The following is a 27,274-nucleotide window of genomic DNA, read 5'->3' as shown; positions in this document are numbered from 1 at the left end:
TGTGGTCATAGTGCAACGAGTTCGAGGTAAATAAATCTAGCTCGTATATTAGTGCAGAGCACAGAATGACACTTCTGTGATTGTTTTTTTATTCTATGATATTAATAGGAAGGTTTAACACTCGTATTTTAAAATGTTAACTCTAACCTTCCTTGACATCTCAGTTGAGGCGTCTTCAGTCTTCCTCGAACTCAGCTCAAAATCGGTATTCTTTGGGTGGTATTAATAAACTAATCTCAGCTGAGACTGTCCTCAATATCATGTCAATCTTACAGTTCTCACATAAAAACAGAGACTTGAGCATGATCTTGAGGGCAGTCGAGTTCGAGTTTACAGTGAGGCACGATGTCATTAATTTCGTATGTTGGCAGTATCTATAATACGAGTCCTCAAGTCGAGGACGTAAATGACAATTTTAAATACCAAAATGCTCAGCTGAGGTAGACTCGAGGAGAGGAATAGTCGAGTGAACATCTTAGAATACGGGTGTTAGTTTTAAAACGACTATGATTTAAAAAATCCGTATCTTTATAATATACTAACTTCGCTCGAGTGCAATGCTGAGGAAAAAATGAAATTATTTACGACATCACATTAAAAACCTCAAAAATTACAGTATTTCTCCACTATTTCATGGATATTATTGCGGCACACTGGGTGGTGAGGATATGGTATCCCGACGTGCCGGCAGAGTAGGGGAGTGATTGGTGATAAAGATGGTAAATTAGAATCAAGCAGCAATCAGAAATATATACAGTTTATTAAAAACACTTCACAAACAGGATAGGAATATATAAAGTTCACAATATACACACTTCACAAAAGAATCAAGAATTAGAAGGCACGGCCCTAAACAGTATAAATATACTTGTGTTGTTTTTATGAAAGTCGGGGATGCAGTGAGTCAAAAGAGTGTAAAATGAAAGGAAATGCAGAATAGAATGAGAATTTCGTAATTTAAAATGACGGTCAGAACGAAAGGCCAGTATGAGCAGAGTTTGTACTCTGCTACATTATTATATAGGTATATAAACCTTCCTCTTGAATCACTCTATCTATTAAAAAACCTCATCAAAATCCGTTACATAATTTTAAAGATTTAAGTGTAAGTACGTAGGGATATAGGGACAGAAAAAGCGACTTTGTTTTATACTATGTAGTGATTCTTCTCAGTACCATATACTTCTGTAAGAAAATAATGAATTTAATAAAACATGGTTATGAATTTTATTTCAAGCTACAGCTGTCATTTTCTTATCCGACGAAAAAGAAAAGGACGGGTAATCGACAGGCATAAAATTTAATGAAACAAACGTCAATTTGAAATAGAAATTTAAACAATCCTCTATTTTTTTTATATTGGCCAATAACCCGACAGTGTTAAGTTGACAACACACGTCAAACGGGTAGCAAGCGAATCAGCCCATTTGATTCGCCCGGGTTGTTCATTCATTCACTCATTCATTTTAAGTGTATCAGCTGTCAATCGTCCGACCTCTTCCTTTTCTACAGATAAGAAAGTGACAGGTATAACTTGAAATAAAATTGGGAAGTGTCTGCAGGAGTCAGGGGCAATAGGCTCATTTATTCGATTAATTGATTGAACCGTTCATCTATGGCTCCGCTGAGGTTCTTAATATCATGTTCACAGATATAGAACATCTTATGGTGACAGGACACGTCGTTCAACTGGCCAGTGTAGAACATGGAGCCGCAAGTCTCGTTGGTCCCCCCATCGGGTTGTTGGTTGCCCCACTTTGGGTAACCAGTGTCTTCAAGGGGCGTGCCTAAAAAAATAGTGAGGTATGATGGTTATTGATCATCTTCTCTCGTGTGAGTTGCGAATTCAATCAAGTCAACATCCTGGTGTCAGGGCTATTGTTCACCAAAGATCCATGGGTCATGTAACAACTAGTCTGCTTAACGTGCCCTCCGAAGCACCGATCATCTTAATTTACGGACAATCGGGTGATATGCCTGCAATATCCTAACCAAACCAAAGTGATTTTTGTGATATATGTCCCCATCTATTTTTTTTGACGTGACTTATTGTACAAGATTTGCCGCAGATGGCATTAACTACTTGGCTGGACAAATGGGAAGCGCCGAAGGCCTCACCCAGTACAACGTTTAAGACAACAGGCCGGAGGGTGCCCAGTTGGGCGCGAACCTCGGCTCAGGGCGTCGTCTGAGAGGATGTCTCCATCGGGATTCGAACCCGGGGCCTCCGAATCGTGAGTTCAACGCTCAATCACTCTGTAAGGTATGTTAAATGAGAAGTATAAACAGTTTAGGACATACGACTATGAAACTATTTAAACTTTAGCTACGAATCTGGTACGTTTATGTCACCTATAATACTGCATACAGGTTATAAGAATTAATACATACTGTAGTGTATTGATATTGCTATCCTTGTCTCAGGCGCATACGTCATCTGAATACAGAGCAAGTCAATGCAGGACGGTCTGCCTGTACAGAGTGATGGTATGTTGGCGAGCCAAATCATGGTTGTATACAAAAGGTGTACTCTACACACACCATAGCATCACGCCTGCGCCCCCGAAGGGGTAGCACAAGCGTATGAGTTTGAATTCATACTTGGAACATAAATAATTGATATCACGACGTGGTTTTCCTATTTGTGAACTCGATTTACAGGACGAGAAGTGAGTAGGTGTAATACTCACACACCTCTGCCTACCCCTCGGGGATACAGGCGTGATGATTGTTGTTATAAACAATGAACCTTTCAAATTTACCTTTAATAGTCTTCCATCCAGTGCCATCCACATTATGAAAGCCCAGATATACAGCACCAATCAAAGACAAGCCGGAGACTCCATCCTTCTTCGCATCCTCAGTCAGTTTGACCAGGTAGTCGTCTTCCACTTGGCTATTGATGATGGCTAAGTATGACTGCTCGGCGCTGCAATATGTGATTGCTTCGGTCCAATTCTTCGGGTCTGTGTGGAACTTGTAGCAGCGGCCTAGTGCATCGTTGTAAACATAATCTGAAACGCACAGAGTTACATTAACTCACACCTGCATTCTAAGATGTTAAATCCTCGATTTGATTCAACTTCTTCTGAGCATTTTAAAAGACTTCAAAAAAGAAGTAGGTTATGGTATTTTAAGTTGACATTCTCTTCTTATCGTGTGGGTTGCGAAGTGGAAAACCAGCCTCATCAACCCTGATGTCAGGGTTATTATTGTGCCACCGCTTGTCATGACTCACGTACCGACTACTTACTTACATCAGCAAGTAGTAACCGGGACCAACGGCTTAAAGTGCCTTCCGAAGCACGGATCATCTTACTTTCGGACAATCAGGTGATCAGCCTGGCGATCACAAAGTAATTTTGTGATATTTCCCCACCGGGATTCGGACCCGGGACCTCCGGATCGGGAGCGTAACGCTCAACCACCGGACCACGAAGGCCGTACACATGAAAACATGACAAACGAAAACCCATAATCCAATCACTGTCAGTTTTTACGATATGTCCAGGACAATAACCAGCTGAACGTCGTCATAATACAGCAAAGAACTCACCCTGATTTGGCATATCACACTCGTTGTTCCACTGAAGGGTGTTCAGAGACTTCTTGCATATGAACGGATACTTCTTGTCACAGCGGTCGTCGTTGAGCGTCCCGTCTCTGCGCAGGATCACGCAGTCTTCCACACCACCGGCGTTGTTCGGCTCACCAGGACCCCAGTTGCTGTACACGTCCAGGACTGGACGGCCTGAGAAATGTGTAAAATTAAAAAATAAAAAGTTCCGAAAGACCGAAAAAAAGAACTGAATATTCTTTTAAAATGCCAAACCCTGGAATTGTCATTGTGAAACGGCCTCCGTGGTCCAGTGGTTGAGCGTTGTGCTCACGATTTGGAGGTTCCGGGTTCGAATCCCGGTGTGGACAAATCACAAAAATCATTTTGTGATCCCTAGTTTGGTTAGGACATTACAGGCTGCTGATTGTCCAAAAAGTAAAAAGATCCGTGCTTCGGAAGGCACGTTAAGCCGTTGGTCCCGGTTATTACTTACTGATGTAAGTACGTAGTCGTTACATGAGTCATGTCAGGGGCCTATGGCGGCTCAGTAATAATCCTGAAACCAGGGTAGATGGGGTTGGTACTTCACCTCACAATCCACACGATAGATGAAGAAGAAGAAGACTAACACAGTTGGCTCAACCATTGTAGACGGCGATACTGCTCGCCATCTATCGCATTGGTCTAACATAAAGCGTGGTGAGGTGTGGTACTTAATTCATCTTGCGATGGATGTACCTCTGACTACCCCAATTGGGATATAGTCAGCTTATATTATGTTCTGGAAATATCGACGTTACGTGGTTAAGGGGGTTGGAGTTTCTCGTCAGTGGGTTTTCCCCCAAGACCCTACCCGTGACTCCTGGGTGGTATTACTCGAGTAGACTGGTGGTAGACTTCGGCCATGGCTGGTTACCGTCCAGATTAAGCATCTCCAACAAGCAGCGAACCCATGTTCTATGTTCCTCCAGAGAAACTGCTAGGGGAGAAAAGTCCGGGCAGTTGTACTATGTTTGTACCGATCACAGTGCCCTGGTGTAGGTACGCACTGCTGGGCTGCCTATTCACTCTTCCTCAAAACTAGAGAATAGAGCATATATTTGCTCTATTCTCTAGAATTGATATCGGCATGGATTTTCGTATTAAAGTACCGAAATACAGTGTCATGGAGAGAGTCGTATTTATTCATTGATTTATTCACATTTACATTATACAATAAATGGTATCATTAAAGGATTCAATCCCAAATCGATATCATTGCATATAAGATAATTTAGACAACATAATTAATTAAAATAAATATTCAAAAATTAACCAATTACCTATAAATTATTAAATTAATACATTAGTCAAAGTCAAATCGGTCTAAACAAATTGGATACTAAACATACTTAATATTAACATAACATAATCACATAATAACATAACCAGAGATCAATAAACAAAGTAGGTAACATAATTCAAGTTAGTCATCAAATTAACTACATAGTCAAATACACATACGCAGTATAAACAATTTTATTTATAGGGGAAAAAACAGGTCTATATTGTCACATTTTGATACTTCATTCAAAATAGTCAATGCTTCCGTGACAGGGGTATTCTGGGCTGCTGCGGAAGAAGAACTCCCCTAAGTATTTATTATGTTGACAAAAACTTACCATCAATAGTCTCATACACTTCCTGGGCCAACAAATCAGATATCCCCACGTAAACCCAGTAAAAAGGTTGTGTTTGGTTCCACCAGCTTATGACGTCATTGGCTTCATCATCAGTCTCCGCGTAGAACAGGCTGGCTCCTTCCATTTCGCATCTCTGTTTGGCTTCAGCCCATGTTCTATGTACCGTATGGATCTTGTAGAAGGCTTCAGTTGTTATAAGATACGTGTAGTCCTTGCGGAAGAATCTTTTACTCAGTTGAGCGTCTGTAAAAAGGAAAATTCATTAGGCTTGTTTCCAATTACTTAGTCAAATCGGGTGTAATACGTAATTTTTTTGCACGCTATCTCGACAAGTGTATATTGCTATATTCGATATAATTACAAAAATAAAAACTATAAATATTTATAAAAACTAAAAATAATAATAACTAAAATAATAAAAACATTAAGTACCTATTTACATAATTACTTTTTACTAAACGTCAAAAGACGAAACTCAAAATAGTCAATGGATTACTATGGAATTTGTATGAAAAAGCACACTGACGTCATAGAAAAACGATAAAATGTCTGACTTATTATTACGGATTTCTTGATTCAAATTCATAAAAAAGTTAATTATAAAAAAGAAATATTTTTCGAAAGGTTTTGATATTTCTTTATTTAGTAATCAGAATTTCATAATTTATTTTGAACCTGGTACACAACCCAATTGTTAGAGTCATAACTCACCGACACGTCATGGCCGGCCACGTCATGGGTGATAGATAAGTTCAAACAATAAGTTTATTGAAAAAAATCGTAAAAAATATGTTTATTTCGTAATAATTTATATCAAATATTGTGATTATTTCCAAGAATAAATACACGAAACTGCCAATCTCGTGAGATCTCCAAGAGGGCGCGACCGCGCGAATTCGAGATCTCGAGTTTACCTGAGCCCCAATAACACGAGATTGTATTCCCTAGGCGATCACCAAGCAGTTCATCAGGTATTTAGAGGTAAAAGGGAAACTCGATAAGCGACGCTTTGGCAGTTTGACGACCCGTTGGCAATGAAACCATTTCAATACAAATTGTTTAGGGTCGTTTTCGACGTTATTGAATTATAATGTCTACGATACTTTGACAGTCAAAACCGGAAGTCCCGGGAAAAGTCTCGGGCGGGTTAATGAATGAAGTTTCACCAATTTCAATGTGCAAAAAAGTATACAGCTCAGCCGATACAGATTGTCCGGCTAAGTAGTTAATGCCATCTGCGGCAAATCTACAAGTCACGTCAAAAAAGGTGATTACAGACCCTTAAGGGTAAAGGTAACCCGTCCGTAAGTTCGATAGACGATGATCAACGAGTATGCCCACTACACCATCGCGCTCGTTTAAATCGCCAATTGTGTAAAGGAGGCATGAAACATGCAAACTAAGTTATACATTATTCTAATGTTATAGTCAACTTCTTACATATAACTTTACTGAATATTTACATAAAATGGTGTGGTGTCGTGTGTAAACAAATACCTCAGTAATTTCGGCCATCTTCCATTTATCAATACCTACAACTGTTTTAAATAGGTATATGTACCCACTTTAGTCGTAAATAAGGTATAAATGAACTATTATCAGTTTTATATTAACTCATTTTTACCTGCAATTGCATTTTCAAGTGAGGACAACAGATAAACGTGCCTACCCTGTAAGTTTGCAGCGTGACGATGATAATAAGTAGGTATCTAGTTAATTATTTTGTTGTAAAGGTAAGTATTTACCTCAAATTATAATTTACCTACCTAATAATTTAATAACAATGAGGAAAATCCGAGGAATCTTGTATATTCATTTACCTACGCACAAATACATACATACGTATTCACTTCGTAAAATAAGCTGTAACAAAATAAAACACTTACTTGCTTCTAAAAAAGTCAATAGTACTAAAAACAATATCGATACACATTTAGTCCCAATCATTATTCACAGGTTTTATTAAAGGCTAATTAAAAAAAAAATACTTTAACACAACTGGCTACTTAGAAATCTCGATGAGAAATAAACCGAATAAGAAAATTACACTAACAGTCTCATTTGCCTTAGCGGCCTCCCTCACAGCGCGACGACGGAACGAATTCGAAATTCGAAACAATTGACATTTGAATATAGGGTAGATAACAAGCTAAACAGGGTAATTTCTGTGAATCGACAAAACGCGTTCGCTATTCAAAAATGAGTTGTGAACTTATGACGTCATCAAAACATGTTCAAACATCGAAGTGCGTACTGGCTGATCAATGCCATATCGAATCGCACTGAATATGGTTCCTTATTATAATGATTTATTACGGATTTCTTGATTCAAAAAATAAATATTTTTCGTTAGGTTTAGATCTGTCTTTATTTAGTAATCAGAATTTCATAATTTATCTTGAACCTGGGACACAATCCAATTGTTAGTACCATAACTCATCGACACGTCATGGCCATGTTGCCGACAAAAAAATGATAGTTACGAAGCAATAAGTTTATTGGAAAAATCGTAAAAAAATAATGTTTATTACATAATAATTTATTCAAATATTGTGATTATTTCCAAGAATAAATACACGAAACTGCCAATCTCGTGAGATCTCGAAGATGGCGCGATCGCGCGAATTCGAGATCTCGAGCTTACCTGAGCCCCAATCACACGAGATTGTATTCTCTAGGCGATCACTAAACGGTTCATCAGGTATTTAGAGGTAAAAGGGAAACTCGATAGGTGACGCTTTGGCAGTTTGGCGACCCGTTGGCAACGAAACTATTTCAATACAAATTGTTTAGTATGAGAAATAAACCGAATAAGAAAATTACAATAACAGTCTCATTTGCCTTAAGGGGCCCATGTAAGGTACGATTCGGCTGTACGATCAATCTGATGAAAATCGTGACGATTTATCGCATCGCAAATGACGCTCATACACAAAACGATTGGTCGTAACGATTGATCATTTATTTATTTGAAACTGAAGTATAAACCTGTGTTCTAATAATACAATACGTGCCTAATAAAATGGAAAATGAACTTCTTTTCTTTATTTATGTGGCGGTAACTTTGATTCGGCTACAAAACAAAAAAGAAAGCCTAGAAAAATTTAGGTTAAGAAATGGCTATTAAAGCGAAATCAGTATTCGCACATACATATTTTAAAGGAATATCGAATCGTTGATAGTAAAGAGCCACACACTGTCGATTCATCGTTACGATATTCATGATTGCATGGGTTTTTGTTGCGATTTCCGATATCGTCTTCGATGAAGTAAATCGTTAACGACCTTGATATACACTATCGATTCGTCGTTTCGATCGGTCTGAAGCGACGGATCGTACAGACAAATCGTACCGTATATGGGGCCCTTTAGCGGCCTTCCTCACAGCACGACGGAACGAATTCGAAATTCGAAACAATTGGCATTTGAATATAGGGTAAATAACAAGCTAAACAGGTGTAATTTTTATGAAAAGACAAAACGCGTTTTTTATTCAAAAATAAGTTGTGAACTTATGAAGTCATAAAAACATGTTCAAACATCGAAGTGCGTACTGGCTGATCAATGCCATATCGAATCGCACTGAATATGGTTCCTTATTATAATGATACAAACAACCATTTACCATACGCAGATAGTTTTAAGCGTTACTTTCGTCCGATACAGTACATGTGTTTGTGATAATTTGCGTTATTTTGTACGTTGCATGTTAAAGATAAGTACTTGTGTATGGGTCATTAATTAGATTATCTCAGAACTTGATTCGAACAGGAAAATGTGCAAAATATTAAGGAAGTAGGTACCTACTTAAGAATAAGAACTCAGCATTAGGTAGGTGGGTAAACAAAAAACCTTATATGGCCAGTAACGGATTATCACACTTTTCGCCTGCCACATTTAAATAGCAATTCGTTCGTTTTATTTCAAAAATGTTCGTATAATTTTAACAACCGATCATTTGGCCTAAACTTCTGGAGCTCCTGTACACTGAAAATGTGTATTTCCCAACCCTGACGCTGGCAAAATTGTCCCTGTTGACAGATGCCATTTAGAAAAAAAAAATATAATTTTAACGTTGAGTGACACACAGTTGTCAATTATTATGAATTTATTCGATAATAAAGCAAGCAAGAGAAGTGTGTCAGGATCGAAGCAAATGGAATTCTATAGTCTCTGCTTACCCCGGTGGGAAATAGGCGTGAGTTTATGTATGTGTTAGCAAACTCTACAATAAAACGTAAATATTAGTAACATACCCAGTATTAATCAGTAAAATGTTAAGTACCACAAATATCACTCTTATTACGGAAACCAAATATTATTACTACAAATTATAATAAGAAATATTAATACAAAAGAATACAACAAATAGTCTTTCAGTTTTCGCTTCTCTCGACAAATTTCGTCTTCACTTGTTTTTCTTTCCTCGAAGTCGCAGACGGAACACCCGCCAAAACGTTTTTCTCTTAAAAAGTGACGTGACGTTCCTTTTTTGAAATTGCCAACACGGCCATTCTGCAAAGCGCATGCCCTCAGGCGCTGCTCAAATAACTGTAACATAAAATCATTCAAAGATTAATTAATTATCATTCCGTTCGGCCAATCTTGACATCATTTTCGAATGATATTTTAATCTAACTGCGTCCCTTTAGTCTTAGGCGACTCTCTCGTGTCTTATATTATCTATATCTATTATATATAGTATAATATACCCGTACCAATTTTCAGTTTAGTAATCATGAGTAGAAGGTTGGTATACGTGAGAGTGTTATATTTACAATTCTCTACTCATGTACTACCAAATCAGGCTTGATCCTTTAGACTTAGGCAACATCCCGCCCGATTGATTGGTTTAGGCAATTTACCTTTAGACTTAGGTAACCCTGTACCATTCTCCAGTTTGGTAAACATGAGTGGAATGTTGGTGTACGTGTGAATGTTAACTCATGCACTACCAAATCAGTCTTGTTCCTTTAGACTTAGGCAACATCCCGATTGATTGGTTTAGGCAATTTACCTTTAGACTTAGGTAACCCTGTACCAATCTCCAGTTTGGTAAACATGAGTGTGTGTGTGTGTGTGAGTGTTAACTCATGCACTACCAAATCAGTTTTGTTCCTTTAGACTTAGGCAACATCCCGATTGATTGGTTTAGGCAATTTACCTTTAGACTTAGGTAACCCTGTACCAATCTCCAGTTTGGTAAACATGAGTGTGTGTGTGTGTGTGTGAGTGTTAACTCATGCACTACCAAATCAGTTTTGTTCCTTTAGACTTAGGCAACATCCCGATTGATTGGTTTAGGCAATTTACCTTTAGACTTAGGTAACCCTGTACCAATCTCCAGTTTGGTAAACATGAGAGTGTGTTGGTGTTTGTGTAAGTGTGAGTGTGATATTTACAATTCTCCACTCATGCAATACCAAATCAGTCTTGTTCCTTTAGACTTAGGCAACATACTGATTGATTGGTTTAGGCAATTTACCTTTAGGCTTAGGTAAACCTGTACCAATCTCGAGTTTGGTAAACATGAGTGTGGATTGCAAACATGTGTGTGTGTGTGTGTGTGTGTGTGTGTGTGTGTGTGTGTGTGTGCGCGTGTGTGTTTGTGTGTGTGAGATAGCGAGAGAGAGAGAGAGAGAGAGGTGCGTGTGCGTGCGTCAAGGTACATATAAATATATAGATGAATAATAAAATAAATAAATATTATTAGTAAACAATCACCTATAATTGCCAACATGAGCTTACAATTGACTCCAGTTGTCTAACCGCAACCAGGGCGTCATGTTTTCCACGACAACTGTTCCTGTGTAGCGTTTGTCAGGACGTTCACAAGTATGTGTCATGGCCCAGGACTTGTATACCCTTATAAGGGCCCTTATATGTAGGCAACAAGTTTTACTCCGGCCGTCATTTGATTGATTTATAATTATTACAAGTACCAAATCACCAATTATGTAAAGTAACCGTACTCGTAGACGTACTCACTGGTTCACGTTTCTATTTTCGGCTGCTCTTCGACTTCCTCTTCTTAATGAGTTCATACCTAGCAGATGAACGCGTTTTCGTTTCGATCGTGATCTGCAATCGATGGTAAACACATCACCATACCTGGTGCTCCCCGCTACCGGTGATATTCTTCGCGGCAAAGGTAGCGGCGTCCCTCACCTGCTCAGCCCCCTACTTAGAGCGTGAACGGGAAGGCCTCCGCTTCGATCTGGACTTTCGCTCGTCCATTACGGCAATGGATCCGAAACACTTCTGATGTTAGCAAACTCTACAATAAAACGTAAATATTAGTAACATACCCAGTATTAATCAGTAAAATGTTAAGTACCACAAATATCACTCTTATTACGGAAACCAAATATTATTACTACAAATTATAATAAGAAATATTAATACAAAAGAATACAACAAATAGTCTTTCAGTTTTCGCTTCTCTCGACAAATTTCGTCTTCACTTGTTTTTCTTTCCTCGAAGTCGCAGACGGAACACCCGCCAAAACGTTTTTCTCTTAAAAAGTGACGTGACGTTCCTTTTTTGAAATTGCCAACATATGTATGTATTCGATAATAATGATTGTTTATTACATACGAGTATCCCTATTTATATACAGGGTGATAGTGACATCGTAACGAAAACTTTGAGGGATGATTCTGAGTTGATATCAAGTGGAATTTTCCGTCGCAAAAGTATAGAACTGAAAATAATTTAGAAAACGTTAAAGTTTCCATGAAATTTCCTGTCGGAAAATTCATAATACCAACTCAGAATCACGGTCTGAAATTGAATCATCCCATTCAGTATTCGTTATGGCAACCTGTACGAACTTGTACGAGGTGTAATGACATCGTAACACATACTGAGAGGGATGATTCAACTCATTATTCTGAGTTAATATCAAGTGGAACTTTCCATTGTAAAAGTATAGTTGTAAATAATATAAAAAAAACTAAACAAACATGAATGTTGCGCCGGAAAATTCAACTTGAATCATGGTTGGTATCATCCCCCTCAGTATTTGCTACGATCTCACTAACACCCTGTACGGTAACGGTCTGAGAAGGTACTGATTGTAATTAACCTTAGATACTGATTATATAGGTACTTTAAGCGCTGCGGGCCTCCGGGGTCCAGAGGTTGAACTTTGAGATCATATCCCGGGTTTGAATTCCGGTAGGGACACATCACAAGAATCACTTTGTGATCCCTAGTTTAATTAGGACATTACAGGCTGATCACCGGTCCGTAAGTAAATGATCCGTGCATCGAAAGTTAATTCGTTAGCCCCGGTTACTGCCTACTGCTGCCACGTCAGGGGCGTTCGACGGCTCAACGATGACCTCAACCAGGTATCAGACCAGGATTGCTGTAGATCTAATGCCAAGTTTCTATTTTAATAGGTATTAGTAGAGAAAATATACTTCATTCTTCTTTAAATACATAGCAGAAAAATACAGGAGTCTGCAATCTTTATATTAAAAATCGACTAGGTAGGTAATTATACTTGTTATTTTTTCAAATGTATCATGAGTCAAAATGGCGGGTGTATCTTAAAGTTTTTTTTATATAAATTTCGCCTGGATTAATTAATATACATCCGCCATTTTGATTCTCATGTATGTATATTGTAGGGCCACGTAATATACGTAGCAATACAAAAGTTGAGGTAGATAACGCAAATAAAAGACAATAGTAAGTTTTATATTTTTATCTTGAGGTGTAAGTTTATTCGCATAACAAGTTTCATACAAATTTCCTCATTTTGTACACACCTTTTCTTGGTTTGTAGTTTTCTTTTATAAAAGTTGACTCTCTAAAATTTTAACATATCGTCATGTCTGTTCCCTATAACTAATTCGCTTCACCACTGCCGTCAAATCATAAGAACAGAGGGTTCACAAGGCAAAGTATGAGGAGGAAACCATAGTTATTGTGGACTAACAGTTTAAAAAGAAATAATATACAAAATTGTGTTTCTATGAACACGGAATAGGGTTACTTTTGGCGTCAGCCGACCCATATCGTGGCACAAGATAGTCGCCCTTCCTCTCGCTTCATGCGTACTTTAAGAGTCATATTCAACGATTATTTTCAAAATATGAACTGCAGCAACTAAATGTAGAATCCACAGATAATAAATCACTACCACGGTAATTCTAGAGGCGCCAAAATAATGTATAACATTTACATAACGACATTGATGCCGATTTGAGCAGACTCCATTCAATTTTAGTTTAACAGTATTAAACCTAGCTCTATCTCTTTCGTAATGATTGGACGGAACTATATTCAGAGTACTCAAACTAAAATAAAATTAAGTTTGTTTTGCCAGAGAATCGGTAAATTTAATGTTGACCGTGCCTAAAATCATGCCAGTCTTCAAACTGTGAAAAGTTGCAAATTTTGTCCGCTAGGCTTTTATTGTTAGTCATTTTGGCGCTACCAGCACAATTTATTATCTATGAATTTCTGCAACCAGCTTTGCACGTTCGACCAACAAAGTGTTTCTAGCTACGTTTAAAAGCGAGAGCAAGTGCGTTTAGTCACTCGTATTGCAAGTATATAGTGCGAGTTGCAAGATTTGAACGCGCATGACGGTATAGGCCCCTGGCCCGCAACAATTGCACAAGCACTGGTCTTTCGGACTGACGTCCTAGATGCTGCCAGCTATATCTAATAAGAAAAATTCGTTTCTAAATAACAACTAAATCACTTTTAAATCAATTCAAAATGTACATTACTCATCTTAACCAGTAAACAAATCTAATCTGCTACGAAAAATTAGCAAATTTAAATACAAAGATCACCTAGTCCTTCTATAATAAAATTAATCGCTTAAGTATTAGAAACACAAATAGTGGGGCGCCCCAATTGTGATAAAGATATTATGCCTTCCAGTGTACATTCAACGAATGATCAGCGAAACATATTGCGTTGACACATTAAAACTAAAAAATTGACTGTACAATTTATATTTATGTAAATATTTGTACATATTGCACTCTGAAGTAACAAAATTATTAAGAAAAAAAAATCTGTCGAAACGAAGAATACACGTTGAACAAAATTATCTCAGTAAATACAAAAAAATCAATGAAATTAATAATCACATGTTCGCTGCTCGTATTAATCTAAGTCCCTATGGCTTACAAAAGATAAATACAGAGGTCATTTACAAAAAATATACTTCTACCCAAATAATATAATAATAACAACAGCCATCTGTACTTTCTTAGATGAATAAAATTAAACATATGTCAAACATATGACAATAGAATCTAAAGGTACCTATGTACAAGTTTTAATGGACAAGAAGTATCACTTCCAGTTAAGCCCATCGTTTAGTTAATAGACTGGACCCGCCAGGAGTGGTCACTTGTGTGCTCGGTGCTCCCAACGAAACGAAACGCAGGATTGTATGGTTGCAGTCGGTAGTACCACATCCGCTCGTGTACCCTCAGCGGACACTTAGACAGACATCAGGCCTCGCCGCTCGGTGCTAAGTGTGCCGTCTCCCATTCAACAAGCGATATAAACTTATCATCATACTAATGTTTACCAGCTAAGACACAAATTATATTAGGGTAGGTATCTCATTAATTATTACTTTCTCATGTGAGATTATTATTACATACTTAATAAATCTATTACAATTTCGAAATTGAATAATTATGTATCAAACACGACCGGCTGTGCACCGACAGAGGCCGAAAACATGAAGCTACTTGAAGTCTACGCGAATGATGTATTACTTATCGAATGGCAGTTATATTTGTCACAAACTTGCGACGGACCGTAACGTGTGGGGTGACAGGTTACGATCGCATCCCAGTTATAAGGCATCGTGTCATAACTTAAAAGTTACTCGTGTCATGACAGTATACTTTATCCTACAATGAACATCGACAGATGAGCACACGCATTCTCGCACCATGAATAATAACTTTATAATGGCAGTGTTGTTAAGCCCCTTCCGAAGCCAATACGATTTGTGCTTCAATGTCTATTTTAGAGCCTAATGCTATAATAAAATTATTGAAGCGGACTAGTACAGCCCACGGTGCCAGCTCGATCGCTCTGTTATACGTATATTAAGAAATGCATTTCCAAAAACCACAAACATACTGTATTAATGTAAATTTACAACACACTTAATGGATGTAAAGAAGACACATCCAACACGCACCAAACAGACACTTAATATTATCTTATTTGTATATTACGAATGGATGGTGATATCGCGAGTCATGTTAGTGATATTGTGGTAGTATGCGATATATCGAAGGTTCGAGACGGACTGTACAACAGATGGAGAGACGCGTCAGAGATGAACTACGGGCACGGACTTGAACTTGGGAAGAATGAGGAAGTTTCGTGTCAATGTTTATGATCAATGTTCTTCAATTTCGTCTAAAGCAACTGCTGGAAGCCCTTCTTAAATATCGAATATTGTTTTCTGGAATTAAGGGCTGTTTTTAACCTATTGTAACCTGCGTAAATTAGAATGATCTTTGAGTATATTGTTAAATCAGACAAAAAGAAGCGATATTTTTTATTTATCCAACTGATCATGGGTCTCTGGGTATTAGCCCAGAGTGCCTAATTGGAAAGATAGGCCTGTCAAAGTTCTCAGTATAGACCGTAGGCCATGTAAATCTGTCTTAAGGAGGTTACTCAAAAAAGTGACCATGATTTTTCCTTATTTTCCACAAATCCAAAGTCTGAATGCCCAATGGAAAACACGCTTAATGTTTAACAACGCTTATTGGTAATTGAGATCGTTAATTTTAGGTTCTATATACTATGATAATTATAGATCAGAATTTCGGTGGCGGATTTACGTAAACTTTACGGTGGTACATAATATAGAGTTGATATTACCATTCACTGCCTCTTGACTTTTAAAAACAGCAGAATATTTTTCCTCATTAGACAATAAAATACGTATCGAATGTTTTGCATACCAATAATTCGATCTTATTTAAGTAGTATATATTATTTTTTTGGATGCACATTGCAATGTATTTCAGTTTTGTACAGCGCTATACGAATGTATATCAGCAAATAATTAATAGATATATTATTTTAAAAAGCCAGGTAGGGTGAACGGTAATGTCAACTCTATATCATGTATTACCGTTAAGTTTAGATAAAATGCCACCAAATTTCCGACCTATAATGATAATCCACTCATCAACAATGTAGGTACACGGTACAGGTAACGCGAAATAAGGCATTTCCGATTATAGCTTTATTTTGGGCAGTTATTACCTTATTGTGTTAACGACTGTGAGTCTTATGATTAGTGGAGGCAGGTGAGAAAGATTTGTTTTACCCTTTAAAACGTAGCATGAAGAGTGACATATCTCTCGTCCCTTTCTCGCTAAACGGAATTTAGACTCGTATTATACATTTATTGCAAAGTCACAAACAGTTAAGCTATATTGATGATGATTTTAACATTGTATTCAACGTAATTCTTTCTTAGTTTTTATAAGCCGAATTTTGAAGTACCTACATTTATTATGTAAAAAATCTCTAGTGAAAAAATATTTTTTTCTAGTAAAAAAATAAATTTTGAAACCCATCTCCCGATCTGCTTTGCTTATAGTCAATGTGACTGATCGCAAGATACAACCATAAACTAAAAAAGCTAAGCGATGTACTATATCTCTGTCCCTGTCATCAGGGTACGTTTTATTGGGTATAATTTAGATCTATCTGCGTGCATGTACTATCAGAAATGCGTTCATCTTCTTACATCAACATTGTTCCCATAGAGTAAGCTCGGCCAAATAGATACAAATATATGTTTTCCAATTTGAGGTAAATTAGCTGCCACTTTGTACTTTTTGAAGTTTTAGTTATATAAAGGAATGTTGCTAACCTAATATTAAATAAAGTAAACGAATAAATACTTAACAATATATCTATGGGCCCTACGCTAGTACCTACATAACAGCTGCCTGGTACACGCACGCACAATTTCGCTTTAAGTAGATACAATCCGGATAATTTATGTATTAGATACATTTCATAATCGCTATATCGTGTGACTGGGACAATTCCAACCTGCCTCCACAGCTTTTAAATTTAGAATAAATTATCTATTTTTTTCTTTTTTATATTTTTTTTAGTAACCGTAATTAGAGTGTTTGTTTTGGCGTTCGGCTGGGCCGGCTCGGGGGGTTAAGGGAGCTAATGCATCAATATCGGCGATGCGGGCAGTGATATACACGAACGGTGCACTGTGGCAGTTTGACAGCTATGACAGCTTGAGCCGACCCCGCCGAAACTATAGCGACTATAACACCTGCGGGTCGCCAACGTAACATCCAACTAGTGCGCTGATCGACCTTTTTTATGTTACCACAAAAGTCCAAAACCTATTTTAGAATTTACCGGTAAATAAATCCTAAGATTTACCAAGTGATGGAAAAAGTTCGAAATGAACGATTATTGAAAATCAATTCGGAGTTTTACATACATAGCTGGTGAGCAGTGGGTGTACAGTCACGCGTACTAATATGTATACACTTTGAAACCATGTCATATTAACTTTTTTGACAAACTAAACCGCAAGTCTCATTAAATGTCAAATATGATAGTGCGACAGGGTTCTAAAGTGGGTACATGATATTCTCTATGACTGTATATACTATACACCTCTGCCTACCCCTTCGTGGATACAGCCGTAATCTTCTTCTATCGTGTGAGTTGTGAGGTGGAGTACCAACCTCATCAACCCTGGTGTCAGGGTTACTATTGAGCCGCGAAAGGCCCCTGACATGGCGCATGTAACGACTACTTACTTACATAAGTAGTAACCGGGATCAACGGCTTAACGCTATGCGTAATGCTATATTAATTAGGTATTTTAGATCATTAGGTAAATCTTAAAATTCCCAGTTTTCGGACTTTAACAGTAACATATACAAAAACGAGCAGTGAATCTTCATATATTTCAAAAAGTACTAAAACAGAGTTAATGTTTTATGAAAGCTACCGACAGTAGAATCTATTATATCGTAATAAGACACACTTATCTCAGCCTACATAAGATAATTCAATATGCTATAAATGTAATCACATCACAGCAATAAATTATAATTATATTCGTTTGTCGAGGGACGCGGGCACAGGACAATGGAACATGAAACGGAACTAAATCGACAGAACACGATAACACGTCTGCGTACATGCACACAACGCGGGCCGCGGGCACGCTCGCAGCCGGCAAATGAACGGTTAACCAACGCTTGATGCGTTTCGGCAAATAAAACGTAACTTTTACTATTATCATTTCACCCAATAGAAACAACTCTTCATATATTACTTTTTCTCTTATAACTCTCATATTGTATGTACGTATGTTTAATTTAGGAGGTGTACTTATCCAAGTCTTAATATATATTCGTATCCGAGTGACCAACTCAGTACCCAGTCGTAAACGTAACTCGCGAACGATCAACACTAAATATATATTCTCCAAACTTTCAACAACACATATATTCACTAATCTCTCGCACAACATCGGTCACCGAATACGTAGTACGAGTACTTAAGGTAAATTTGCACATTATAAATAGGTTGATCATTTCCGTGGGAGTGTCAGTGCACTTCACTTAAACTAGCCAGTCTATGAGCGTGTCTCTCCTGGGCGCGGGCGCCGCCGGGCTAGCGGCTGGGACGGCTAGGGCGGCGCGGGCGCGGCGGCGCGGCCGCGGGGCTAGAGGTCGGCGGCGGCGGGCTCGCGCAGCGCCGCGGCGCCCGCGTTCGACACGTCCGCCACGTCCCAGATCTCCTCCAGGAACGGCGGCAGCTTCCTGTTCTTGAGCTTCAAGGAGATGCACATGTTGGAGTTCTGCATGCCGAGAGTGCGCAGCTCCGACAGGATGCTCAGGATCTTGCCGAAGATGATGGGGCAGCGCGGCGAGGCGCTGTGCTGGTTCATGATGTACACCCTGAGGGTGTTCAGGTAGTACCGCTGGATCTCCTCCACCAGCTGCGGCTGCTCGAGGCCCGGCCGGTCTGGAAATTGAAAATTTTGACCATGTATTTCTAGTGGACATAAAGTCGTGGACGGATCTCAGGGTGGTCTTTGGTCTTTTTCCACCTGTAGGACACAGGGCTAGATATGTTTTAAATCTTTCACTCCATTTCACTCAAATTATTTGCTTTCTAGAAACAATGCTGCGCTGCTAATTATGCTTCAGTCACCTTATTACATAACGAAGGCTAGAGATAGTACCAGCTTTAAAATACAGTCTGTGTCACGAAAAGTCTCATGCCGCGGCGCTAGTGTCGCAAATTCTGCATAGAATTCTAAAGACTTGTCAATTAGTTCCATTAAATCCGTGGACTTATTTCATGGCGCGGACTATATTAAGAACCTGATATTGGTGCTAATTCCTGTAAATACCATCTAATTTTATTTTAAGTTATATCTGTCATTTTCTTATCCGTCGAAAAGGAAAGGGACGGGTAATCGACAAGCATAAAATTTATGGAACACACGTCAATTTTAAGCACAAATCTAAACCAACCGTCTAAAAATTTTACATCAGTCAATAACCCGACACGTTCATTTACTCATTCTTCCTAAAATTAAGAGCTGTGAATCATCCGTCCCTTTCCTTTTCGACGGATATGAAAATGACAGATATAACTTAAAATAAAATTAGACGGTGTCTCCAGGAATCGGGGCCATTATCTTTACTTTTCTAATAAAGCGGTTAATATTATATTTGTAAAAAAATATGTCTTCTTATATACATATTTTTTATTACATATATTATTACAAATATAATATTAACCGCCTTATTAGAAAACTAAAGATAATATCAGGTTCTCAATTATAGTCCGCGCCATGAAAGAAGTCCACGGATTTTAATGGATCATCAATTTTTGGTTGGTGTATGTTTGATATCGTGTTGGCAAAGTCTGATCAAGTTTTTGAGCTTTTATGTAATATGCAAATGCAATTCAGAAAAATGCAAACAGGTAATGAAGCTAAACATATTATGTTGTTTCAGTTTATTGATGGCAGATGGTAAGCCTGAACAAGAATATTAATGTTATTAGACCAATTTAAGTTTTTAGCGTAAATCCACGGGTAATGTTTACAGCTTAGTTTAAATTCTCAGCAGCTTATGACAATATATCGCAGTATATCGTCTCCTAAATGTAATTCGATTTTTAAAATTAGATACCATTAACCGACTTTCGATGAATGTTTGTTCAAGCATATCTCAAAAACTACAAATCGTTTTGCAATAATTCCCAGCAATAAGGCTTCAGAATAGAATAGATTATGTTTATTGCGACCATGTTTATTGTGACCATCGTACAAAATGTGGTGTTACAAAAATACAGAAGTACTTAGATATTAGAGTATCAACATGGACTCGGTAAGGACACTGCAAATGGTAGAGGAATTTAGATTCATATTATTCATTTACTGCAAAGTCACAAACAGTTAAGATTCTATATTGGTGATGATTCTAACATTGTATTTCTTACTTTTTATAAGCATTGCTTATAGTCACTGAGACTGATCGCAAGATACAACCACAAACTAAATTAGAATTATTTTTATTTTATTACCAAAAATTCAATTCCTAAAGAGCCGTAGTAGCCCAGATGGTAGAACGCTTGCCTCTCACTTGAGGTCGCAGGTTCGAATCCAGCACAGGCCTAAACCAACGATTGTCGATTTGTTTTCGAATTCATGTTTGGACCATAAACGAATATCACGTGCTCAGCGGTGTAGGAAAACATCGTGAGGAAACCCACAATCCAGAGAAATGCATTTTAGGAGGTATGTAACCAAACCTAATCTGTATTTAGCAGGTTTTCCCTTCGCGGGTTGGAAGGTCAGACAGGCATCACTTCTGTTAAAAACCGGGCCTGTCAAATCTTCTGGTTAGGTAAGCGGACCCTGTGAAAAACGGGAAAATGCTAGGCAGATGACCAAAAAATCAAACCCACCTGAGAATATAACAATCGCAGTGAGCAGCGCGTAGTGCACGTTATCCATCGACATGGAGTACATGCACCTGCAGAAGTGGAGTAGGTCTTCAATGACGTAGTCCATGCCTGCCTTGCGATAGTTGTCGCGGGTGTACGCCTGGTTGTTGGCGAACAGCACGCTATCTGTCGCCGCGTCGTATCGCCGCGACACCCGAAGCATCATCACCTCTGATGAACACGCCTGGAAAGAGTACGTGAATAATGTTAATTATTTGTACTGAAAAAGACAAATAATACACACTAAAATGTATTGAGACGAAGAGACAGACTTAATCCTATCGAAATAACCACCTTACAAATAAAATATAAACCAGGGATGATTTTTTTTTTTGTTTTGGTTTTCCCCGAAGGGTAAGGCAAAGGGAACTATGCCCATACAGCCATGTCTTACGTATTTTATTTTTTCTTGATGATTAATGAAATGATGAAAGGTGATGAATGATGATGATGAAACCTAAGCCCCCACCCTCGGAGTAGACTCCTACTCCGAACCCCAAACGAATTAACTCAAAAGTCCGCATAAACTTTTGAGTTATGAAGCGGCTTCCCGGCACGAAGCGAAAATAGGCAGATACACTTTGTTTATTGAATACTCCAATATAATAACACTCGCGAATGTCTTTTGACTAACTTAATGCGATCATTAACCACAAAACACCACTTCGTATTAATTATTTAGATTACTCAATGAAGAAAGCAACTGTCCCGTTCCCGTTTCCCGCCGAAAAGCCACACAGCCAAGCAAATTCAGTCGAATTTTATGATAATTGGATTAATTTTTTATTAAATTTTGCTTGGCTGTCAAATACTTAAATCCACGTTCAGCTTTGTTTTATTTGTTATTTGTAAAGGGGTAAGAGTATAATATTGTAAAAATCTACTATTAAAGCAAATATTTTTTTTTTAATAATATATTTAATATCTCATTGGGAAACTACTGTGGCGCCATCTCGGTCGCATCACCAACAAAATGTATGCAGTCGACATCGCATCCCCAATTTAATCGACCGGAGTTCGTCAAATAACAGATTCGTAGTGGTCGTAGAAGTTCGGTACAACTATTTGTATATTTGTATGACAACTTGAGCACATGTGTACACATTACATCCATCCAAAGCCTGATGTAGTACGAGCGCCCCTAAGGTAGCTTCATTAAAAAAAGCAAATTGTCAACAATGTGTCAAACCAATGTCCAATGAGAGTCCGGTTAATGTACATCCACGTAATGTACGATATTATATCGCGGGCTTCGATCAATAGCTATATGTCGTCTATGTAGACAACATTTGCTGCGTCTAGTCTAATCGAAGCTCTTGGTATAATTCGCGCCGCGCGTTGCGGTGCTCTGCAGGGCGGTTAAAATGGCCATATCGAAGCAATTCATCTAAAAAAGCAATATTGCAATTTGACACTTGCGCATATAAAAGTAACTGCGCAATGCAAACAAATGTCAAATAGCAATAATGCTTTCTTAGATGAATTGATTCGATGTGGCCATTTTAGCCCCCAAGTTGAGGTAGCGTTTATACAACTGCAAACATTTTGTCAAAATAAGAGATCATCATCATCACCAGGCCAGTAACGTCCCCACTGCTGGGGCACGGGCCTTCCCTATAGATGGATAGGGAGATCGGGCCTTAAACCACCACGCGGGCCCAGTGCGTATTGGTGGTTATTAACGACTGCTAATACAGCCGGGACCAACGGCTTAACGTGCCTTCCGAAGCACCGAGGAGCTCGAGATGAAAACTCGCTTGGAGCTCGGTGGCGCAGCGGTAAACGCGCTCGGTCTGCGATTGTTGAAGTTAAGCAACTTTCGCAAAGGCCGGTCATAGGATGGGTGACCACAAAAAGAAGAGATAAAACGAGTTAAATCTGCAGCTATCTACCCGCATTTAAGCGTAATGTACATTTAATGGTCTGCAAAAGATTTACTGCCAAAAATTGTTATCGAGCCAAACACTAGCAAATTGGCCATCAATTCTAGCGTACCATAAATACCTAATGGTTCCGAATCATATGACTGAAGTAGATAACAATTTGATATTATCGTTGATATGCGTCGTTATCGACGTAAATGCAGTAAAAAATACCAGTGAACCAGTAGCCATGTATAAGATCTTTAAACAGTCAAGCTTATAATCCCTATTGTTTGACAAAGACAAGTCATTAGAAGATAACTTGCATTGTAATATTTGTAATGGATATGAACCTTATGGTGACAGCCCTAATTCACGACACAAATATTATTGGCAAGTCAATACTACATCGTATGAATACTGACAGAATATCAATGTTGCTAATTGTCCCTCAAGAATAATGTAGCTTTATAACAGTGAAATAATTTTCAAAATTCCTTCAAAGTTCCGGAGATTACTTCTGACAAAAAAACTGGAAATGAAACGTCTCAAAAGTAATATTGCAATTTGACATTTGCGCATATAAAAGTAATATTGTTATCTTAGATTAATTGCATCAATGTGGCCTTTTTGACCCCCCAGAAAATATTTATTATAGTATTGTTGTGCTCAGCGGTGAAGGAAAACATCGTGAGGAAACCCACATTCCCGAAAAAATATTTTTTGGAAGTATGTGTCAGATAGGCAGTCGCTTCTGTAAAAAACCGGACCTGTCAAAACCTTCAGGTAAGATAAGCGGACCCTGTGAAAAACGGGATCTAAGGAGATGGTTATTATATTATTGTAGACTTACCTTTAATAACGTAATTTGATCAGGCTGTGAGATCTTGGAGAACCCAGGGAGGCCTTTAGCGAACTCGACGATGAGTTGCACCGTCAGGATTGTCATCTCCGTAATCTGCCGGAACGGCATGTCAGATGCTTCGTCTTCCTCGTCTGCCTGCTGCCACGTCTGTTAAAACAGACGTTAAATTAGTTCTGAACTGGATTGGGTATGTCAGTAACGCTCCAGAGCGGGTGAGATGGTCTAAGGATAGTGAATGAATTTGCATCGTACGTAAACAGGAATACCTGTGTGCGATTGTGCGCGTCCCCAGAGTATTCTTGCGTATTCGTAACTACACGCACGAAACCTATTCGTACGACAACGCTGACCGTAGATATAAAGGTCGTAAGAGTCTCCAAAAATGGTTTCTTGCGCGTGATCTTCAAAACATACAACAACGGTAGGAAACTACAATAACAACTTAAATTATTTAACGAATGAATGATCGTATTTTTACCGACTTCAAAAAAGGAGGAGGTTCTCAATTCGACCGTATATTTTCTCGACAATAAACTATTCTCGACACGGTTTTTTGTTCTGATCCTCGTGTCGCAACATAAACTTAAGGATTACCTTAATGAACTGTGCAGAGCCACAAATAATCAGTGACAATTTGTAGCCACTGTTGATACGAAGTCCTAATATAGATATGATGAACCTTATGGCGATATGGGATCAGCCCATCGTCCATAACAATTGTTCATCATGTTAGAAGGGACACAATCCTTCTGTCGGATTTAACGACATGCCGGAAGGACAAGCAGCTGAATATGTCCTATGTTTCTTATTCGCTCTCAGTCCAGCATAAAAGTTGATTGTACTAGTTGACCAACTAGTTCAACCCACATGCAACAGATGGCGCCATCATTCAATAATACAGGCCTGAAACGCGCTATCGAAGTTTGCACAGGGCTATGCATATATACAACCGTTGGATCGTCGAACCCTAGACACACTATTAACTTGTGGCTAGCGGTACTATGCCGAAAACATATATTATAAATTCTCGGTTCTGTCTAAATTAATCAGTCATCAATAAAAAACAATATATACACCCACCTGTGTAACCCTTTTCAGATCCTCTTCGGACGGTTGTTCATACCCATCTTGGTACCAGACGAGCCTTGCAATGAGGAACTGCTGGTTGGCCGTCAGCGGGGGTATGTTCTTCAACCGGTTCTGCTCCAGGAGTTTGTCCGACAGAAACCTCGGCACCACTTCGTGCTGCAAACATTCCAGCTTCAAAACGAAACCGCAACAGTTAGTCGTAGCTTAGGGTTAAGCAAGATATATACAAATATATTGTAGAAAAGCTGGTTTTAGTGGTTCCAATATGAATTTTGTTGCGAAATTCAAATCAGACTTTTAAGACTATATTAATTTAACTGTATCTAAATACTTTGTTGTGATGGTGCTATAGAACAATCCGCCTGAAGAAATAAACTAAAGAAAGCTCAAGAAATCTTTAATAATAAGCGAAGAAGACAGATATATTTAAATATGAAAAGATTCTTATATTAAAGTACATAAATAAATAATACAGTTTAGTCAAAAAGAGACCATAATACATTATTTTTATCTCTGGCAATATTCTTCTCAGCTTCGTCATTGGTTACCAAGAGAATCTAACTCAATTGATTGGTTCACAACTTCCATCCAGTGTTGCCAATTACGGAAAGATATACTATTTTTGGCGAAACTGTGTAAGTTACAAAATAAAATAGTGGTGGAACTTACAATCCTCGCGGCTTCAGGGGGAGGGGGGTCACACTGCATAATAGGAGGCATGTGATCATCCACCGTCGTCGTACTAACTGGCAGTTTGTCTTTTTCTCTTTGTGCCTTTTTTTCTTTTCTTTTGATCGCGCACTGGGTTTCTGGTACAACGCATTCTGGCCTCATGCCTACAGCTAGACACTTTTTCAGACGGCATTCTTGACATTTTCGTCTCATGTACATGTCCATTTCACAAGCGTGGCCGAATTTGCATATGTATACTGCGTTCTTTGTGACACTCCGTCGGAAGAAACCTGGAAAATATAAGAAAAAACAACTTAAGTATTGTAGTGTGAAAAAGCCCTTATCATAAAGTATTTAGAACAACGATTGTGTAAACCAAGTAAATACATGAAACGTACAATATTTTTTAAATAGCTTTTTATGATAGCAACCACTGCAGCAAGACAAATTCCAAAGGATATGACGTACTATCAAGTAAAAGACAAAATTGACGTTTTCAGTACTTTCGTCATAATACTCTAAGCCATTCAATAAACAAGTACCATGCATCCGTATGATTCGCGATAAAAATATTTTCGTAATTATCTTATCTGGATCTGATGACGAAATTCGCAGAGTTCATTTGTTTCGCCCGATAAAATAATATGTGAAGGTTGGCTCAAAGACAGAGGTCGTTGACAGTAATACAGACGATTTATGTATCAACATACATGACAGATAGACTTGAATTGACTGTAATTGTAATGGACAAGGTACGAAGCTTGCGAAGACTAATAGTATATCTGAGCCGTATGAATTGAGCGCTGCTGTTTCAGTTAGGTACTTCCCATCAGGTTTTAGACAAAGAGAAAAATAATGGCTTAATGCTTATCATCCCAACGGCTTTTGAGGTATATATAGTCAGCGCTCCCTATTTGTCCCGCCAAGCATTTATGCCATATGCGGCAAATCTATCACGTCAAAATGGGGTTTAGTAGTTAGAACGTTGGACCCGCTTATTACTGGCCGTAGTTTGCTTATATTGCAGGTTCTCTTCTTCTTCTATCGCGTGGGTGAATTACCAACCTCATCAACCCTGGTGTCAGGGTTATTATTGAGCTGCCAGAGACCCCTGACATGGCTCATGTAACATCAGTAAGTAGTAACCGGGACCAACGGCTTAACGTGCCTTCCGAAGCACGGATCATGTTACTTTTTGGACAATCAGGTGATCAGCCTGTAATGTCCTAACCAAACTAAACAAAAGGGTCACAAAGTGACCCGGGACCTCCGGATTGTGAGCCCAACGCTCAAACATTGGACCACCGAGGCTGTTGCAGGTTGAACCTAGGTGAGGACGGTCATTGACCTCATAACCTACACGACAGAAGATCATCCCAAGGAGAACGATTAAGAGATCACGTTTGCCTAACGTGATAGACGTTTCGTAGACTTTGGACTTGTTACCTGTTGTAATTAATCGTATTTTATAAAGGATCCGGTATGAAAATTAACTATTAAAAGAGGTAA

At 38.4% G+C, this 27,274-nt stretch overlaps 3 protein-coding genes across 8 annotated transcripts in view; 1 reads left to right on the top strand and 2 right to left on the bottom strand.

Annotated features, from left to right (window-relative positions):
* Positions 1-27,274, top strand: part of LOC126367787 (putative fatty acyl-CoA reductase CG5065) — a 576,419-nt gene that overhangs the window by 30,972 nt on the left and 518,173 nt on the right. The gene's annotated exons all lie outside the window — the stretch shown is intronic.
* Positions 742-7,285, bottom strand: LOC126367825 (secretory phospholipase A2 receptor-like). Its single transcript, XM_050011585.1, has 5 exons — positions 7,128-7,285; positions 5,221-5,484; positions 3,557-3,751; positions 2,763-3,014; positions 742-1,787 (listed from the first exon to the last, which is right to left on the bottom strand). Exons 1-5 carry the CDS (start codon positions 7,186-7,188, stop codon positions 1,585-1,587), a joined length of 975 nt encoding a protein of 324 aa, XP_049867542.1. The 5' UTR covers positions 7,189-7,285; the 3' UTR covers positions 742-1,584.
* Positions 12,942-27,274, bottom strand: part of LOC126367777 (ecdysone receptor) — a 431,491-nt gene continuing 417,158 nt past the window's right edge. For 3 of the 6 annotated variants that reach the window (XM_050011506.1, XM_050011511.1, XM_050011509.1), the window contains 5 exons: positions 25,763-26,055; positions 25,085-25,264; positions 23,993-24,151; positions 21,239-21,461; positions 12,942-19,279 (listed from right to left, as the gene is read on the bottom strand). In XM_050011506.1, coding sequence (XP_049867463.1) covers positions 18,978-19,279; positions 21,239-21,461; positions 23,993-24,151; positions 25,085-25,264; positions 25,763-26,055 — 1,157 coding nt within the window. In that variant the 3' untranslated portion in view covers positions 12,942-18,977. The remainder of the gene's footprint in view (positions 19,280-21,238; positions 21,462-23,992; positions 24,152-25,084; positions 25,265-25,762; positions 26,056-27,274) is intronic. The other 3 variants (XM_050011508.1, XM_050011510.1, XM_050011507.1) reach the window with 2 other exon arrangements.

Source organism: Pectinophora gossypiella, chromosome 6 (assembly GCF_024362695.1).
Source record: "Pectinophora gossypiella chromosome 6, ilPecGoss1.1, whole genome shotgun sequence".
NCBI lineage: Eukaryota > Metazoa > Arthropoda > Insecta > Lepidoptera > Gelechiidae > Pectinophora > Pectinophora gossypiella.
The sequence above is the reverse complement of the archived record's forward strand: the minus strand, read 5'-3'. Positions and strand labels throughout refer to the sequence as shown.